At 33.0% G+C, this 19,507-nt stretch overlaps 3 protein-coding genes across 5 annotated transcripts; 2 read left to right on the forward strand and 1 right to left on the reverse strand.

The window, feature by feature from the left end:
- Nucleotides 1-2,452: 2,452 nt before the first annotated feature.
- LOC123212589 lies at nucleotides 2,453-5,578 on the reverse strand. The gene is made up of 5 exons (XM_044631767.1): nucleotides 5,088-5,578; nucleotides 4,557-4,623; nucleotides 3,972-4,020; nucleotides 3,228-3,272; nucleotides 2,453-2,743 (listed from the first exon to the last, which is right to left on the reverse strand). The coding sequence occupies exons 1-5, from the start codon at nucleotides 5,325-5,327 to the stop codon at nucleotides 2,677-2,679; spliced, it is 468 nt and encodes a 155-aa protein (XP_044487702.1). The 5' UTR covers nucleotides 5,328-5,578; the 3' UTR covers nucleotides 2,453-2,676.
- Nucleotides 5,579-7,253: 1,675 nt separating this feature from the next.
- LOC123212067 (kinesin-like protein KIN-14J) lies at nucleotides 7,254-15,621 on the forward strand. 3 transcript variants are annotated; one of them, XM_044631102.1, is made up of 22 exons: nucleotides 7,254-7,528; nucleotides 7,933-8,088; nucleotides 8,215-8,372; nucleotides 8,518-8,616; nucleotides 9,446-9,611; nucleotides 9,998-10,047; nucleotides 10,194-10,277; nucleotides 10,403-10,480; nucleotides 10,565-10,657; nucleotides 10,741-10,770; nucleotides 11,372-11,713; nucleotides 11,792-11,873; nucleotides 11,973-12,068; nucleotides 12,142-12,321; nucleotides 12,415-12,521; nucleotides 12,611-12,789; nucleotides 13,245-13,409; nucleotides 13,494-13,747; nucleotides 13,879-14,042; nucleotides 14,394-14,920; nucleotides 15,077-15,195; nucleotides 15,283-15,621. In XM_044631102.1, the coding sequence occupies exons 2-22, from the start codon at nucleotides 7,995-7,997 to the stop codon at nucleotides 15,339-15,341; spliced, it is 3,126 nt and encodes a 1,041-aa protein (XP_044487037.1). In that variant the 5' UTR covers nucleotides 7,254-7,528; nucleotides 7,933-7,994; the 3' UTR covers nucleotides 15,342-15,621. The 3 variants fall into 3 exon arrangements, with proteins under 3 accessions (XP_044487037.1, XP_044487036.1, XP_044487038.1); XM_044631101.1 differs by having other exon boundaries at nucleotides 7,255-7,528; nucleotides 7,924-8,088; XM_044631103.1 differs by having other exon boundaries at nucleotides 7,255-7,528; nucleotides 8,006-8,088.
- A 974-nt stretch (nucleotides 15,622-16,595) lies between these two features.
- Nucleotides 16,596-17,768, forward strand: LOC123210716 (F-box protein At2g26160-like). The gene has a single exon (XM_044629192.1). It carries the CDS (start codon nucleotides 16,689-16,691, stop codon nucleotides 17,766-17,768), a length of 1,080 nt encoding a protein of 359 aa, XP_044485127.1. The 5' UTR covers nucleotides 16,596-16,688.
- Nucleotides 17,769-19,507: the final 1,739 nt, after the last annotated feature.

Below are 19,507 nucleotides of genomic sequence, written 5' to 3' on the forward strand. Positions count from 1 at the left end.
TGACATTTTCAGACAAATCTCATATTAATAAAACATAAATATTGGGTATGTATGAGTTATAGATGCTAAGATAACCAATTAAATTATCAAGATGGGTTTTAGATCACATACCTAAAAAGTGATGAATTATGTTCAAAATAGACAATATCTTATTCATGTCTCTAAACCAGTATGTTATTCACTGGCTTACCACTGCAAGAAACTTGTATAATTTCTATCAAGTCAAGAAGCCCCACAGAAATTAATTGCACTCACTGGCTTTCCTTGTTTGTTTGTCATCTGTATATCTGCAATTTGAAGCTGTTTTTAAAAGTTAACAATGTAACTTGATTTGTGAATGGGTAGATGAGGATTTTTTCTTGTTATTATATTGGATATGGAGCTGTGACAAAAAAATTAGAAAAAGGAAAGAAAGTGAGCTACAATATGGTGAAACTGTCATCACCAACCTGCTTGCTAACTATATTTACGGTAGGAAACCAATATTCAAGAATGGTAGAAAGGAAACATACATACATACATACATACATACATACATATATATATATATATATATATATATATATATATATATATATATATATATATATATATATATATATATATATATATTAGGAAACCAATATTCAAGAATGGTAGAAAGGAAACATACATACATACATACATACATACATACATACATATATATATATATATATATATATATATATATATATATATATATATATATATATATATTATATATATATATATATATATATATATATATATATATATATATATATATGAAGGCAAGTGTGTGTGAATGGAATGGAAGGAAATCAATTAATGCCTACATATCTACAGAGGTTTTTTTTTTTTTGACAAATCTTATTTATTATTTTTGTGATGGAGATTGACACATTCATATTAGTTGGCATAATATATATACAGGACAAAACAAAGTGCTGTGGTCCTTCTCCTTTGTCTCTTGAATGGAAGAAGAAATAAGATTGCTATCTACATCTTCATCATGAAAAAGGTATATAGATAAACCAATATGTGCATATGCTATAGTTAGGGATAGATTCAATCTTGACTTAGTTGAAACAAGACACAATTTTAAATTACTTTAATTTCAAAAAATTCAATTTGAGATCAACAAATTTAAACTTAAAATCAATTTTAATTTGGATTCAATTTAAACCAAATCAATTCAAATTTTCAGATTAGCTCAAACTTAGATCGTTTTATAAAAGTGAGATTAATACTTTATTCGAATTTTATTATTTTAATCCAAACTCAAACAGTTCAGATCGAATTTATCTTTTACTACAATTTCATTAACTCCACAACAATATCCATTTATATCTAACGAGTCAACAACATCCAAAAATATATATATATATATAAAAAAACTTGGTATAAGCAAAATAACCTTCCATTAAATCATGAAGAATTTTGATTACAGGTAAGATCATTATAATTAGGGATGGTGCTGCTCCAGTTTAGCTATAGGAAATCCATAAGTAATGAAGATGAAACTATAGAGAGATTGGGAAGAGTGCAATAATAAAACTTTGAATCATCGATTTGTATGTAATGGCTGTACCATGTTCCCAGTTATCAAAATATGGGGCCATTGCTAGAGACAGCCATTGTCCACTAACCAAAACACATCAATTTTGGTGGTAACGTTATAAACATTATTTGAAGTGACGACGAGAATGAGTTTAAAGATCAAATAGGGCAATCTTCAATACTAATTAATATGAATTAGGGGTGAGAAAATTAGCCCTATGGAATCGAAACCATTAGGCATTCGTCTTTCAATTTTAGTTCCTACCCAGAACCGATCGACTTTGAGTGGATTCTGGTTTTAATTTTTGTGAAACTGGTAGGTTCGAAATAGATTCAAGTTTTGGTCCTTAACTCTTAGAAACTGGATGGTTACAATTTTAGGTTCAATTCGTGTGCCAGATGATTTCTAAAACTAGAGTTGCAAGTAGCTAAAGGACTCGTTCAAACATATGCCTACTTGACCAAAATCACGCTGCTGATTTAGATGGACATACTCTACACATACATTTGACCTAGCAACCCAGTTTACATGGTAAAGGAACGAGTCAAGTTTTGCTTTCAAATACTATCAACTCACTGATGTGGCCGGTGGGCTTGTTGTGGACTTTCAAGTGTAAAACCATGAAAAATCAATTCGATTCCGCCTTTGCATGCCTACAGCAAAGTTTCACAACATAATTTCTTATTAAGACGGTAATACATGGTTCAAGATTTTGCAGATATTCTTACTCACCTTGCATGAAAGTTATGAATCTTTAATTTTATTCCATTGCCTCTACCATTTTCATGGCAAAAAAACAGAAAACAACACATAGCAGATAATATAAATTTCAACCACTACAACACAACACCTTAAAAATAAACATCCAGAATTGAATGAAATAGAGCTGTGTTTGTGGGCTATAATTTTCCATTTTCTATTGAACCAATGCACTGCAAATGTAAATGCATTTACTAAGATGCTCATAAATCACAATGTTTCAGTGCATTTCCAATGTGGCTATGCAATCTTTAAACATTACAAGTTTTAACACAGCCATCGCAAGACATATACCAAGGAAATTAAAAAGAATACTTCATGTTATTGATATAACTGATTAGCTGAGCAGGTTAACATCATGGAAAACGGACAAGCCGGTTTACAGCTGTGTCTAGAGCATCTACATTCCTCCTCAGCATTTTTCTTCACTATAATTAAGGAACCCAAATACCAGGATAAACAAATATGGGGTGTGACCACTATTCTAAATTCTATAGAAGCACTACCATCCAGGTTTAGACATGTTAAGGGGGCTGGACCGGCCCACTAAAAATATCAAAATTTATAAAAATAATAATTTGGTGGGCCAGCCAGCAAAAGCATGCGGGTTGGCCCACTAAGGGCCTGCGAAGGCACAGCCCAAGGGGTTTTGGACTGTGCCATAATCCCTTCAATCCTAGCGGGCCTACACCTGGCATGACCCCTTGGCATGGTAGGCCGCACCAAAGCTGACCCAGCATAGCCCACCACCATCTCCATCCAAGTTCCTGGGTGGTGTTTATAAACAATGAAGATAGACCACATTGGCATAGTCTACATGTTCATGGGGCCTTTTTTAGCAGTTCAAAGAGGTAGGAAAGAATCAACCAATGTAAAACAACAATACAAAACCAATGATGAAGGATACAGTTGTGCAGCTAGACTGTCAATGCCTTTCATTTCCTCGTTTAATCTGCAAATAAACATGGGTCAGCATGTCTTTAACATGCAAAAAGGATCCTTATGTATAAACATGGATGCGGATGTGGTAATTCCCCCTCCCAGCTAGCAATAGAAGTGTCAAAGGTTTCTGAGACCTTAGTTACTAACTACAAAGCATCCCAATTTTCATCTGAATGTCAATTGTGAGCAAATTTTCTTTCCTATAACAGCCGGCCTTTCCATTCTTACAGCAACTTCACTAAATAATATCTTATCCAGATAGATATATATGGTATGAACTTTCGCAGATAATCTAAATCTGCAAAATTGCAAATTTTGATTGACAAGAGAAAGAGTTAATTAAACAAACAGCATATTGTCAATTCAAAGACCAAGGTTATTGAGCAGGCTAAAAGGGAATTTACATCTGGTGCCAGAATTAATGGAAGTTTTTCTAAAACCAGGTCCAATTCAGATTATAAGAAGAAATAAACATGAAACGGTAAAAATGTACACGAGGTCGCTTATATATAGAGTGAAAGTTCACTCCATGGTTGACATGAGAGAAATAAACTCAAATACAACTTCAACTCTAATGACTCAACACCTAGTTTTGAACCTTTAGGCTCAAAATTTCAGTATATGTATCTCCAACATTTTTAAATTACACAAGAAAATTTCATCCTCACTTTGTATTCTAAAGACTTAAAAAGTTGAGAACAAAAGATACCTGAGACATGAATTTATGTATCGGTTGCCCTTTGTTGCCGCATCGAGTACTGCAAAACAAGAGGGTGAAATGAAGGTGCAATTAATATCAGAAGATCATATAACATAGAATGCAATTGGCTTATACAATCAATAAAATCAGATCTACAATACTTCTAATGACTTTCACAAAATACCAATAAACATAAACCAGAGTAGCCTGAGTGATGCTGACAAATTGTGCTTTGCACAACATATTTATAGAAACAAAATATTTTTCCATATTCACAAAAGTTGTGGCAATTGAAGCTAGAGAGAATAAGTGATGGCCCTTAAGCCCTAAAACAGAAGAAAGAGCAGGATTTCGGGAGTAACCTATACTAAGACCAAAACAAAATCTCAGTAAAAAAAATCCTCTGAAAAGTGATCACAGGCCTTGTTTCCAACTTTTGCCTGAAAATTTTTCCTGTTATCCCATCTCACTAACTTCCATCATAATCTACAAAAACTTAAATTGAATAACAGCAATCCTAAATAACCATGCTGCTTTTAATCTTTCCAAGTAAATAATACTGCACAAATTTTTAAACCAAAACCATTCATTTACCTGATTCCTGAAGACGGCCTGCAGCATCGCTAAAGCATTGCATATGATCCACGGAGGTATTGCTAATCTACAATAACCAGGTTCATCTATCAGAGGAGCCAATTACAGCAGTGCTATATTCAACAAAGAGATTTAAAAAGAAAATCTTACTCATACAAAAGGAAGACACTTTTTATGATAACTATTAGTTCAACATGTGTTAAATTTTTCTAATATCTCAAAAACATTACATAAAGATCAAAACTACATTCTTTTCATTTTCCTCAATACCGCTTGCAAGACATAAATATAATAAAACAAAATTGTAACGGTTCCAGAGCTTCGATTTTCGTCCATTTCCTCTAAAATTTTCACGGCAACCAAACAGAATCTAAACCAACAAAGATCACATAACAATTTAAATAATACCCAATTACCATGACAATTTAAAGATCAGAAAACCCTAAGAATAAACAGAGCTAATTCTAAGAATTCAACTAAAAAGAATTGAACAGCCTTTCATTGAAGAGGAAAAAAAACTGACTCACTCACCTCGGAGAGTGCCAAGCGGAGAGAAGCGAAGAGGGAAGAGAAGCTCTCAGCAATGGCCACAGAGTCCCTCTCCACCACCTCCAGAGCTTTCACGATGTCGTTTCGGTTTAAGGACCCTTTCGATCCGCCGTCTCCAGGGGAATCTGGTGTGGAGTCGGTACACGTGGATGTTGGATGTACGTGTGCTCCCAATATCGGGGCTTCTGAATACTGAGGTTCCTGCTGATCCTGCTGATTCATTTCGCGCGAATTGTTCGCGTACTCACCAAGTTTTTTTTTTTCCGCGTACTCGTTGAGTGTTTTTTTTTTTTCGCGCACTGGCTGGATCTTTTCGGCGAAACTCGCTAGTTTTTATCGTTTACTCACTGAGTTGCCTATGAAAAAGCTTTCTGTTTCACAAACGTTTTGCCATCAATTATTGCAACCTCCCCAGCATTCCCTAATCAGACCAAACAACACGAACTTAAATTGGAATTCAAGTTCGATAGCCCGATCTAAATTTGGGTTTACTGCCTATTCATCGCTTCAATATTATTATTCATCTATTTAATATTATTTTTTTTATTTGAATAAATAAATAAATTTAAATCAAATTTAAAATAACTATTATTCAATTTAATTTAATTCAAATTAATTCTTTTTTAAACATTATTTTTTTTACCATTAATAATTTTTACCAAGGGTGTATAATTATAAACTAACTTATACAAGTAAAATTTTGTCTCTTTATTATTTTTTCCGACTCTATTTTAATTTCACTTGTATATCTCTTTTAAATCTACTCTCACACTCTTTTTTATTTTTTAAATTTAGTGAATTGTTATGATACATAATAACTAATTTTTAGAATATAATTAGTTTAAAGTTTATATTAGTTTTATTTTTAAAAATTGTTTCAATTTTTTAATATAAATAAAATTATGTATATAAATAAAATTTAATAATTTATAAAAAAAATTGAAATTTGTAGCATGTGATTTTTTTTTATTTTAAAATTATTTAATAATATGTTATATAAATAAATTAACAAAATTTATTTACATACTAAATATTATTTTGTTAACATAAATGATAATTTTTATTGACAGGAGTGACAAATTAATCGTAAAAAGAAAAAATAATGATAATGTCACATGTTATTTTGTAATTGCACGGTACTTTTATTTTGAATCTTTAAATTCGAATTAGGCCAACGGACTATTACTATTTCACTAAACACACAAACCAACCCTCCTCCTTTTATGTATTTTTTCAAAGTTATATCCATAAAATTTAAATAATTAAAAGTCTTATTCATAAGTTAACTTTTGTTAAATAAGATAAAAATAAAATTGTTATTTTATTAATAATATTAAAAAAATATAAAATTTTTCTAACAAATTCATTGTTGTCTAAAGTTTTCTAACTTTCAAAAGTAATATTTTCTCTCCCAAAACCTAAGGTTTATTTTTTAGAGACTCTTTGGTCGTTGAAGAAAACACTTCAACCCACCATCTCATAGGCCACCCTTCATCTCTTCGAAACTTTCAGATAACGCACTGAAGACGCATCTTTATCGATTCTAAAAGAATAGATAAAGACTCATCTTCATAGACTCCATTATTTTTTTTGGAATCGAATAAGTCTTTGTTAATTTTAGATGAATTGACGAAGATGTTCGTCTTCGCCGATTCAAAAAGAATCAATGTGTCTTCATTGCCTTTTCTGATGTCGAAAAATGAAAATCTAGTGGCTGACAAGATAGTAAATTGAAGCGTTGACGTTAGTTATTAGAGATGATAGCTGGAACACCTCTGAAAAATAATCCCTCCATTTCAAGGAAGAAAAATATTATTTTTGAAAGTTAAAAAACTTTAAAAAAGATGTAGTTATTAGTTTTTTAAATTATGAAAAAAAATATAATAAATTTTATATTTTTTAATATTATTAATGAACTTCTTTTAATTAATTTGAAGTTATCTTATAAGTCTTATTTTTAAAATTTTTAATTATTAAAAAAAAAAAAAAAAAAGGGGGTATGAGAAACCGAGCCGGTAGTTTTGTTGTAGGTTAGTTGTCAGTAAATTCAAACATTGAAAAAGAAATATAGAAACACAAGGCGGGAATCCCACTCCAAAATAAGTGGGGATGGGGCAAAACTCCAAATACAATTAAACTGAAAACACTTTCTGTTATTTTCAAAAAACAGCTCTAACAAAATCCAAACCAAATCCCTCACCCTCACCCGACGTTAACGTTTTCATTTATTATTTTTTTTTTTCTGAAATTTCGGGCTTTTATTTTTGTACTAATTAATGCATTTCAGTTTCTCCACGAATCGAATTTTTGAACTTACACTTATTTCTTAATCCTTCTCTGTTAAGAATTCCATTTCGAATCTGTACGGTCTCCTGGCTCTTCAAGATCTGGAACGGGGCGCATCTGCTGTTATGATCTCTCAGGTTCGTGCAGCTAGCTAACCACATTTTGTTCCTACATGTTTTTCTTTTCTTTTTAAAAAAAAAACTAGGGTTTGGTGCTGATCTGATTGTTAAATTTGCTTCCATTTTTTGAATGGCGTGTTAGAATTTGCAATGTACTTTGCATTTTCGTAGATTACGAGGCCAGGTTTGATTTTTTTAGGGTTTTGTTTTGTACTTTCTGAATTATGCTTTATTTGTTAGCTGAGAAGATTTAAATTATATTTTACGTTTTTTTTTAGCTCTGAATTTGGAATTTTAGCTAAGCTAGTTTCTTGCAAGTTCTCAAATTTTAGCTAAGCTCTTTGTGTTAAGCTTGTTTTTTCCTGGATTTGTTCTTTATTCTATGCGCTCACTGTTGTTGAATGAACTTGTAGTTCTTGCAGCACTGTGCTCATAGTTAATTCTGAGACAAAGGTTTGGAAACTCTCATGAACATTTAGTTAGAATGGCTCTCAGGCAAAATGGAAATTTTGACCATTCAAATGGAACTCATGGAGTAAATGATGAACAAAAAGAATATTCTGAGAGCATGGTTGAAGGTAATGAAGTTATACTTTCTCTCTTTCATACATATAAACTCAGGTGTGCACATGTGCATGCCATAATTTTGTCAAATCTTCTTCACTTTAATATATGTTTATTTGCTTAACTCTTATTTAATCTAGGTAATGGGCTATCAATTGTAGTGGAGTGGTTAAATGATATGATTCCTCATTTGAGTTTGCCACCGGAGGCTTCAGAGGAGGAATTGAGAACATGCTTGATTGATGGAACAGTCTTGTGTCATATCTTGAACAAGCTATGCCCCGGTTTAGTTGATGTGGTTGGTTTGATTCTAAGTTAATATGTCTTTTTTTGAAAAATTATGATTTAAATTCTCTTTTTGGTTTTTTCACCTAAATATGAAGCTGATTTGCTTCCCATGTTGCATTCATCCATATGAAATTAAATTGTCTTTTTTGTTCTAGGGGGTCAGTAGTGAGCCGGGTCCTGCAAAAGTCCACCAGTTTCTGGCAGCTATGGATGAGTTGGGATTACCCAGGTTTGAACCATCAGTGCTAGAACAGGTACCAGAAGGTCTTTAATGCCCAACGGTATAGCATAATTATTATTTCAATGTGGTCAGTTTAGTTGTGTAAATTTAACCGTTGAATCTAAATGCCATAATGAACCAATTTGACCTGTGGTGTGCTTGGTCAATGGTAAACTAAGGTGTGAATAGTTCTGATACATTCATTGGGCATATTTTTTCAGTTTATCAATGATTCTTTTTAATGCTTTGATTCATTACACATCATACTGAAGATATCCTTAAATGCATTACAACTGTGTGTGACACTTATATATGCTGATTTGGTGTGTTCTCTTGAAGACATGATAGTTATGTTGATAAGAATGTAAATAGTTAAAGAGGAGAATGCACTTTCATTTGCAAAAAATTTATCCTGAAAGTTACATGCTAGTAAGCTTGATAATTGTTTTACCTTTCTATGGTTGTTCTAGAAAATATATGCATGCATACAGTCACATACTACATCTTTACAGCATGTTAGTGGGTAAAATACCCTGCATCTGTGTCAGAAGATGACACTTTGGTTTGTGTCAGCAATCATAGTTTTTTGTAAAAAACTGCAACCCAGTTAGTATCAGTCTGATTGTTGATATTGGAAAATAAGTGATTTTATTTTGGGTTGGCTTGTCTTTGGATGGTAATTCACTACAGCCCTTAGGTTTGTAGTGAATTACCATGTCAATGTGCATTTCTATTTGCTATCACCACCACCACACCCTCAAAGTGGGGAAAAAAAACTTCAGGTCTTACACAATTTATTTTTTTTAGTTGTACTTCTAATTTTTTTATGCTGATTCCATTCCATCATTTGGGACCCTGTGCAGGGATATATGAAGCCAGTTTTGCAGTGCCTTATAATACTTAGGGCAAGTTTTGATTCCTACGATGAGGAAGACAACATCCAAAATCATTCAAGAAAGAAGTGGAGTGTTCCAAGGGTAGATCTTATAGAGGGAACTGACTGCTTTAGAGGGAGTGTAGGAACATATGGTAAAAGCTCTGCCATAGAACAAGAAAATCAATTGAATTTTTTAGATGGAAAATTCTGGAATGATATGTGTGGTCCTACCATAGAAAGTGTGTTTACTTATTTTTAAATGATAGGAAAGTCAATATAAACGATCCATGTGTGTGATGTTCTTGCTGAAGTTGTATTGAAAGTATTTGCGTAATTCATCTCATATGATTTAGAATGGAGGGCCTGATGATATTATTTAGTTTGCCAAATTTACTATATTATGTTTTTTGGCTGGCAAAGATTATGATATTGCTGATATTATTATTATATATTATTTATTGTTATTATTATTATTATTATTTTTTCTGGAGTCATCTGTGTTTGATGCATCATGTTGCTCATGAAGGATCTTTTGCAGATATTTCTGATTTGAAGATTTCGGAACTCATAAATTCAAGGAGTTTAGATGTAAGATCCTGATGTTCTTTATGTTTGTGTTTTTGTGCTTGTTTTTGAATATTTATTATGGGATTGTAGTCTCTTATAAAAGTTTAGTTTTTCCATATAAGCATAAAGTCTAATAGTGTTTGTCTGTTTGTGATTCTTTGATACAGAATGCCTCAACTAAATCACTGTTCAGTGTTGTGAATCAAATTCTGGATGAACGCATTGAAAGAAAGAATGGGGATGTACCTCAAGTGCGTCAGTGATCACTAAAGCATTCATGGATTATACATAATTATGTTTCTTTTTATTTTTTGAGCAAATGCTGTTTTGCATATTTAATTAGTACTATTCTTTTCTATCTTTACCTATTTTTCAGCATGTGGCATGTCTGCTGAGAGAGGTTGTGCAACTCATTGAAAAACGAATGGCAATTCAAGCACAGAATTTTAAAAATGTAACTTGCTTCTGGAAATTTCTAATTTTTTTCTTAACTAACTGCTCATGGATAATATATCTTCCTGTTGGTGCTTGGCTTCAGCAAAACAATCTTTACAGGGCTTGTGAGGAAAAGTACCAATTAAGAATCAGAGTGCTTGAGACCCTGGCAATGGCGTCTACTGAAGAGAATCGGGTATCAACCAATAGTTTGCCTTTGCTTTTTGCCTTTGTTTATACACTCAATTGACTTGGTACTCTTTCTGTAACTTTGTGTAGATTGTTGTAAATCAACTTGGGCAACTAAAGGTGCGTCTCATTCAGTTCGTAATGTTTCTCCTCTCTTAAATTATTTGTTGATTTAAGCTTCTTCCTTATTGAACATATCAAGTTGCAAAATTTAGGGTGAATAACATCAGAATCAGTATTAAATCTTGCAGTTCTTGACGTTATGTATATTTAATATGTGCCAATAAGAAAAACATTATTCCCTGATTTTTTTTTTCATTTGAAAGATCCTTTGACTTAATTAATTTGTATCCTTGTATTGATTAACATGCATAATGCTATATGTATATATTGAGTACATATTGCAATCATATATATCTTCCCTTTGCATTTATCATGCCATTGTATTCTATTTGTAATATAGCTGTAAGCTGGAATGGCTGCCAAATAACCATAAGTTTTCAAATTAGAACTTTATAGAAGATGCATGATTTTGAATCAGTTGTGGATGTGATGTGGTGTTTTGCCATTATCTCCCATTTGGTAATTCGTAAGAAGCCTCATAATTGTTGAAATAAGTAGAACATTGATAAAGAATAGAATCAATAGAAACATCACATGTTATAACTGTGTTAAGTGATACTCTTGGGCAATTCATTAGATTGTTCTTCGCATTATGCAGGCTGACAAAACCAAAATGGAGGAGAAGGAAAAGCTTGAAGAGCAGAATGTGCTTAGATTGAAAAAAGAAAGGGATCATAGTAGTATTGAGATTTCTGCATTGAAACAAGAATTAGAAATGGAAAAAAAGACACATATACTACACTGCTTGAAATTGGAAGCACAGGTTGAGGACACTAAAGTTGAGTCAGATCGGAAGTTAAAGGAACTTGAGTGCCTTTTAATAGATTCAAAGAAGAAGGTGAAAGAACTAGAATCATTTTCTGAATCCAAATATCAAAGATGGAAAAAGAAGGAATCTACTTATCAGAACTTCATAGATTACCAGTTTGCAGCTATACAGGTTTGTCTTTACTATTAGCTTTTGCTTTTATAATGTGTTAATGCTTATTATCACATCTCCAATTGTGACATTGATTAGGATATAAGGGTAGCTTTTGAGTCCATAAAACATGAAGTCTTGAAGACGAAAGGGAGTTATGCGGAGGAATTTAATCACTTGGGTTAGACTGCTGATTCAAAGTCTTTTTTTATTTTGTTTAATTTGCATTTTACTATGTGTTGGGCATTTCCTCATGGTGAGTACTTTCTTTTTTTAACAGGGCTAAACCTAAAAGGGCTTGCAGATGCTGCTGAGAATTACCATTCGGTTCTGGCAGAAAATCGAAAATTGTACAGTGAAGTTCAGGACTTAAAAGGTAGAGTGTCTTATAATTAATGTGCTTGACATACCAGTAGATTAACAAATGTTTGTTCCTCTTTCTTGAACAGGAAATATTAGAGTATATTGCCGGATAAGACCATTCCTTCCAGGCCAGACTAAGAAGCAAACAACATTAGAATTTGTTGGTGACAATGGTGAGTTGGTGGTTTCAAATCCCGTAAGGCAAGGAAAAGACACTCATCGGCTCTTCAAGTTTAACAAAGTTTTTGGTCCAGAAGCCACTCAAGGTAATTATTTTTTGCATATTAACAATTTGATGGGTGGCTTTATTGATTGTCAGGAAATATTCTGAATATTTTATCTTTTAAATGTGTTGGCAGAGGAGGTATTCTTAGATACACAACCATTAATACGATCTGTTCTTGATGGATACAACGTTTGTATATTTGCTTATGGACAGACTGGATCAGGGAAGACCTATACAATGGTGTGTAACTTGTGTACATTTACAATGTATGATAGTGTTGATTGTTTATACTTGTCCCTTATAAATTTTGTTTTTGTTTTACTCTGTAGAGTGGGCCTTGTATAGCATCAAGAGAAGATTGGGGTGTCAATTATCGAGCAGTGAATGATCTTTTCCAAATTTCTCAAAGTAGGAAGAATTGCATTATATATGATGTTGGTGTTCAGATGGTTGAGATTTATAATGAACAAGTTCGTGATCTACTGTCAAGTGATGGTCCACAAAAGAGATATCCTTTATTTTTATGTTTTGGTTTATTTTCATTCTCAGAGGTTTCACTCCCTTCTTGGTTGGTTATTCTGATTATTTGTACCATATTAATTTACCTTTTCATATCCTAGTGGAATAAGATTGATAGGACCTCATTTTTAAATGAATTGTAACATAATTGTTGAAAAAAGGATCTGTGCACTTTCAATTTGCATGTTAAATATTCTCTTACTCAAATATTGTGCATTGATTTTAATGCTTTAGAACTTGTATTGCAATTTGAATCTAAAGTGAGTTGTTTAATCATTTTTGTGTGCATGTATACACGCACATAAGAATTCATCTTAATGCATTAATTTGCGAATTTTATTCCTGTATCTTTATTATTCTTTTTTGGTCAATTATTATGGTAGTACATTTTATTACTCTGATCGCAGCAGAAAGGATTTTTTTTGTGTCCTTTGACTTGCACACACTTGGGATTTGGAGTACCACCCAACCAAATGGGTTAGCTGTCCCTGAGGCAAGTATGCACTCTGTTAAATCAACCACAGATGTGTTGGAATTAATGAATATTGGGTTGATGAATAGAGCTGTAGGCGCTACTGCACTTAATGAAAGAAGTAGCAGATCGCACAGGTATAATTTCTCTATTTATTTTGCATAACTAATGTTTTTCTTTTTCTCTATAATTGAGGGTGCTCATTTGATTTGATTGTACAGCGTTCTCACAGTTCATGTTTATGGCACCGATGTAAAATCTGGTGCCACTTTGCGTGGCAATCTACATTTGATAGACCTTGCTGGCAGTGAAAGGTTGGATCGCTCTGAAGCTACGGGTGATAGACTCAAGGAGGCACAGCATATAAACAAATCACTATCAGCTCTTGGAGATGTAATCTTTGCTCTGGCACAAAGGAGTCCTCATGTCCCATACAGAAATAGCAAATTAACTCAAGTCCTTCAGAGTTCTTTGGGTAATAATTCTGCCTTTTTCTTATTTTTTATAGTAGGATCTTATCTGCCAGATGAAAGTATAAATTCTACAGCATATTCGTGATTTCACAGAAGACTTGTTCTCTACATATATAGATTTTTTATGTTGCAGGTGGTCAAGCGAAGACCCTTATGTTTGTGCAGCTTAATCCTGATGCAGAGTCCTATTCTGAAACCATAAGTACCTTAAAGTTTGCTGAGAGAGTTTCTGGTGTTGAATTAGGCGCTGCAAAGAGCAACAAAGAGGGAAGGGATGTTAAAGAACTTATGGAGCAGGTTGTTCTTGGAGTAACATTATCTGAAAATTTAGCATGGTCACCGCTTGTAGTATCTTACTGTCTTTTAATTATCTTCTGTAAATTGCCTTCCTAAGAAAAATGACAACCCTTAATTTTTTGGGTTAGACTCCAGCCATTTGATATCCCAGTATATAACAGCAAATTTGTTTGCTAGTGTAGCCACACATGTATATTAAGTTTAATCAAATTTGTCTGGTTTGGATAATTACTTTCTACGGACTTTTAGGAGGAATAAGTTGGACCTAAACTGATGAACCTTGTTTGTGTGTGTTGAATCTCATCAATGCCATGTGATGCATTGTCCTCTAAATGTCTTTTGATCCTGCAGGTTTCATCTCTTAAGGACACAATTGCAAAGAAAGATGAAGAGATTGAGCACTTGCGGGTTAAGGCTAATAATGCCAACAGTGCAAAGCAACTTATGAGCTCACTTAGACATTCATCTTCCTCTCCATCTCCAAGGAGAAAATCTGTAGGGAGTCCTCTCTTAAGCAGAAGATTGTCAATGGGGAAAGGCCTGGGAGTAACTGATAAAGCAGCTTCTGATATGGACAACTCCTCTGAGTTCAGTGATAAGCATTCTGATGGTAGTTCTCATCATTCAATGGAGGACTGTAAAGGCCAGAAGATATCTCCCTCACAATCAAAGCTTGCTGTAGAGGACTCAAGTCAGAATGTAACTGAAGACCTTGAGCTCTTGGGGTTTGGGGAGGCAGATTCAGAGGAAAGATTAAGTGACATATCTGATGGTGGCCTTTCAATGGGGACCGAAACTGATGGTTCAACCAGTGTGGTAGAGTTCACTCTTTTCCCTGAAACTGCAAAACCAGCGGTGAAATCAGACAACACAGAAAAGTTAGTATCACTAGCAAAGCCTTTGGGCATTCATATATTATCTAGATTTCTGCTAATGTTTGCTTACTTGCACTTAATCTTGGAGATTGATAGTCTGACACTAGTGTTTTGTTTCCCCCTCTTTTTTTTTTTTTTTTTTTGGGTGATTGAATGCAGACCCAGTTGCCCATCCAGCCTTCCAAAGCCCCTGCCAAACCGAAAGGTGGTGCAACTTAGACCTTCTTGTCTGTCATTGACCAAGGCAACAAAAGCCTCCTCCTCAAGGATCTTAACAAGTATGTTACCTTGGAACAGTTAATTTTGGTTACATTACTCTTCCCTTCTCCTTTTTCATTTCATCTGTCTTTCAAAATGTTTGACAGGTGTCAAGAAACCAACTCCTAGCAGTTCTTCGACCAGGTTTCCAAAACGATGGCAGTAATATTATAGGACTCCTTGTCCCTGTTTGTAATTCTGTTATTAATGCATCTCACAGGTATTTCTTACTGGAAGAGGTAATAGGAAGCCTCTCATTTTGTAATATCATTAAAAAACGTAGTGTAATATTATATTTAGGTTCTTACTTTATATGTTTAAATTAGTTTTAATCTCTTTATGCTTGTCCAGCAGTAGGAAACTTGGATTCCAGATGGTTTGTAAGCGGTTTGAAAATTATTGTAAAAATATTCATGCAGAAGCTGGAAGTCTTCCTTGGTTAGGAATCTGAGTTGTCTTAGGAGCCCTGGAATTTGATCTCTGATAAAAGTATTCTACTCAGTATTTTAATTTTAGGCGAATTCGTAGTGAAATGATAAGGTGTTGTAAACTCAATTTGGAAAAATTCAAAAATCTTTTTTCTATTTGTTGACTAATGAGTTGGAACCGAAGCATTGTCTAGTTAAGTTTAAGGGTGGATGTGAGTTGAGCCAACTGGAACAGGGATCATTTTGAGTCTTTCAAATCCAGAATAGTTAGATAATGAGTTTGAACTGTTCAATCGGTGATGAGTTTGTTCGAGAAGTTGGGATGGACTCGAATTGATTTAATTTGGCTCAAATTGACATTTGGCTTAGATCGAGTTGAAGTTTTAATTCGATGGCTTGCTTCGAGTTTGACTTAAATTTTTTTCGGTCATATTGTTTATCTCATTTATGATATCATTTATCTCATTGGTAATATTAGTTTTTGCGTTAGTTATATTATTATTTTATTGATAATACTATTTATTTGATTCTTCTTAATAACCTTTTAATGATGCATCTAATTGGTCCGAATTTAGCTTGAATTTGATATAATAAATTTTAATTGAATTTGAGCCAATTTATATTTATGTTTAATTTTGTTTGAATCCAACCCTATGAGAAGGTGTGAAAAAGTAATTGAAGAAAAACAGATTGTCATAGATGGAGAAGAGTCGCTGGAGAATTATGGGTGACTTTTTTACAATTCAATTAAACGGAGTTGGTTTAACTTGATCATAAGTTGGGACTTTTCTTACTCGAACTTAAATTATTCTACCCGAGTCCGAGTCCGAGTCAAGGTCTGAGCTCAAGTGACTTAGATTGCGTCTAGCCTAGCACTTGTGTTTAAAATCGGTACTATTTTTAGCATTCAGGGGGGATTTTTTTACCTTGTATTATAAGGAAATCATAAATTGGAAAACATCCATTCCTACTCTGATTCCTATTTCCTTTTCCTTTTCTTGATTCTCAAGTCAATACTATATATATGTACCATACAAATATTCCATCAAGCTATCCACAGCACTGAACTTCCTCTCCATGTCATAATGTCTAATTGGTCTGAACTTCCTCAAGATCTTCTACTCATTTTGCTTGAAAAATTAGACAATTTATTCGATTATATTCGCTTCTGCAGTGTCTGTTCGTCATGGAGATCAGTTGGTAAAACAGACAGCCACCGTATTCGCCGCCAACCACCATGTCTTCTCTTTTCAAGCGGCAAATTTTTGCCCATTACTCAACTTCAGAATCCCCATCCTCCAAAGTCACCATTGCTTTCACTGCCTCAAAACACTGCATGTCTAGGCTCTTACAGGGGCTGGCTGGCCATTCTCAATCGAGACGTGACTATGCTGCATTTGCAAAATCCTGTCTCTGGCCAACAGATTGCACTCCCTCCTCTCAAAGCTATTATAGATAATCATAAAAGCAATTATCAGCATAGAACTTCTGTCTGGCCGATAAAGAAAGCTGTTTTATCCTCAGAGCCCTCGTCTTCAAGCTGTTTTGTCGTGGTTATATGTTCAATAAGTGACTTGTTCTATTGCAAGCTTGGAGATGCAACCTGGACTCGTTTACTAGTGCCAGGATTTGCAGAATCCAGGGGCTTTTCTGATGTCACGTATCACATGGGACAACTTCTTGCTTTACAAAGTACCGGAACCATCTTCACCACTGATCTTAATTCCTCTTGTCCAAGGCTGACCAAGTTAGACACAGTCGGATACACATGGAATCATGCTTACCTGGTTTCTTGTGGAGCTGAGCTCTTAGTAGTCTCCCATCGTGAGGCCTGTAATGGTGTTACCAAATTTGAAGTTCAAAAACAAGATTATATCACAACACAGTGGAGGGATGTGAAAGATTTAGGGGGATATGCTTTGTTCTTGGGATATAATCGATCTTTCGCCGTGTTAGCTACTGGTTTGAAGGGCATTCAAGCAAATCATATATACTTTACCCTTGTTAAAAGCTACAAAATAGACTGGCAATATCAGTGTTTACCAGCAGAGCATGAGGTAGGCATGTATGACTTGGAACAGTCCAAAGTCAAGCCAATTTGCCAAAACAACATCAGTATTGCTGCAGAAAACACATCTGTTTGGTGGGTTCCCAAAATACAATAAATATATAAGTTTTCTATTTCAGTCATATTCAATCTATTTTGTAATAATTTTTATTTGTGATTAATATAATCATATAAAATTCTTTTTTACTTTCCTTGTTATCTGTCATTTAAATGGTCCATTATGTGCGGATTAAAACAATGTATCGAAGATTGATGTAATTATGTCAATCAAATCTTTAAGATTAAAACAATAAATAGGGAGAAAATAGACAGCAACCAATCCTTTTTTCCTGGCATAAGGACAGTGATAGCTATGTAAAACTGCTCGTTCATGTCATTGCTGACTTGGTTTCCAGGTGAGCTGCGGATTGCCATGCCGTCGCTTAAGAGTCTAATCTAACCGCTCAAAGGCTGTACAACAATGTTAATTCGATACCTAAGTTTTTATAATTTTTAGTAATTACCTAATTAAATTCAGCATGAGAAACATGTGCTATAACCAGAGTTTACTATCTACAGTATGAGCCACTGCTTTTAAACTGCCAAATAGTTCGCCTGAAATCTAATACCAAATTTGGTCTAAATAAAGGCAAAAACCTGTTTTAGTTATTGGATCGAATTGATCTGACATTAAATTGAAATTAAATAAATAGTATCAAACTATGATTTAATTATTTGATCAGATTGACATCATGACATGATGTTGATATTATATAATTAAAATCCGTTTAAAAATTTTAATTATATTATATTAATATTACCAATTGATCAAATGTAAATTTGATCAAAAGGGTTGATTCGAGATCAATTAATACTCGTTCAAGATTTAAAACATTGTTATGATTTGTTTCTACATTTTTTAAATTTCTTTTTAGCTTAGAAACAGAAACATCTTCAACAAAGCGAAATTAGTGAAGGTAATAGAGGACTCAAAATTGATATGAAAAATTTATATCTTTTTTTTATTATTTATATTATTTTATTTGATTTATAAATAATAAAATATTATGATAATCTTCTATTACTAATGATGATGTGTCAGATAATATAAAAAATAATTTAATTATTACCTCCACTTTAAGTATTAAAAAATTATTAATATAATATTGATTTTATTATAACTATATCTTTATTTAGAATAATTATACCAAAAAAATTTAAATAAAATAATATACTAATATTTTTTTATTATCTCTAATTAAATATAATAATAATTTATACTTATCCAATTTTATTAAATATAGTAATAATTTATACTTAGTAATTCTTAAGGTAGTATATCTTTAAAGTAATTTTCTAATTTTGATAATAAAACATTTCTTAAACTAAACACCCCTTAATGTTTTACCCAAGGGTTATTTTAGTACTTTCTAGAAATCTCGGGGGTATTACAATTGCCTCATCAAGGGGATCCGAATTATTTTTTTAATTACATTTTCAGTTTCCTTTGCTTAAACATGTTTATTTTTCTAATATATGGTATGAAAATTCATGTTATATGTGTTGAGTTTGAATGAGTTAAACTCGAATTAAAATAATTACTTTAACGAGTATAACTTCGGTTTCAAATTATCGTTTCATCAATGTTATTCCATCAAAACTCTTCTTGCTAATAATTTTTTTTTTCCCAGTTATATTTTCTTTTCTTCAACCATTTTTTTTACTTCTTTGATATCACTATTTGTTTCGCCCGGGATCAACTGCCTTTAATCCATCCCCCTTGTGGTGCCAAAAATGTCCTTCACTTTTAGGAAGCTTCGGTCAATGACCCAGAAATCATCCTCTACGGTCAAAAAA

This window comes from Mangifera indica, chromosome 3, assembly GCF_011075055.1.
Source record: "Mangifera indica cultivar Alphonso chromosome 3, CATAS_Mindica_2.1, whole genome shotgun sequence".
In the NCBI taxonomy this organism is placed as follows: domain Eukaryota; kingdom Viridiplantae; phylum Streptophyta; class Magnoliopsida; order Sapindales; family Anacardiaceae; genus Mangifera; species Mangifera indica.

What these genes read in the sequence shown, in the direction of transcription:
- LOC123212589 (XM_044631767.1), bottom strand. Translation starts at nt 5,327, where the DNA reads ATGAATCAGCAGGATCAGCAGGAACCTCAGTATTCAGAAGCCCCGATA. An exon ending in AGGCCGTCTTCAGGAATCAG is followed by an intron (nt 4,021 to 4,556) that starts GTAAATGAATGG and finishes CTTGTTTTGCAG; the next exon opens with TACTCGATGCGGCAACAAAG. An exon ending in TACATAAATTCATGTCTCAG is followed by an intron (nt 3,273 to 3,971) that starts GTATCTTTTGTT and finishes GTTTATTTGCAG; the next exon opens with ATTAAACGAGGAAATGAAAG.
- LOC123212067 (XM_044631102.1), top strand. Translation starts at nt 7,995, where the DNA reads ATGGCTCTCAGGCAAAATGGAAATTTTGACCATTCAAATGGAACTCAT. An exon ending in AGAATGGGGATGTACCTCAA is followed by an intron (nt 10,278 to 10,402) that starts GTGCGTCAGTGA and finishes CCTATTTTTCAG; the next exon opens with CATGTGGCATGTCTGCTGAG. An exon ending in AAATCAGACAACACAGAAAA is followed by an intron (nt 14,921 to 15,076) that starts GTTAGTATCACT and finishes GATTGAATGCAG; the next exon opens with ACCCAGTTGCCCATCCAGCC.
- LOC123210716 (XM_044629192.1), top strand. Translation starts at nt 16,689, where the DNA reads ATGTCTAATTGGTCTGAACTTCCTCAAGATCTTCTACTCATTTTGCTT.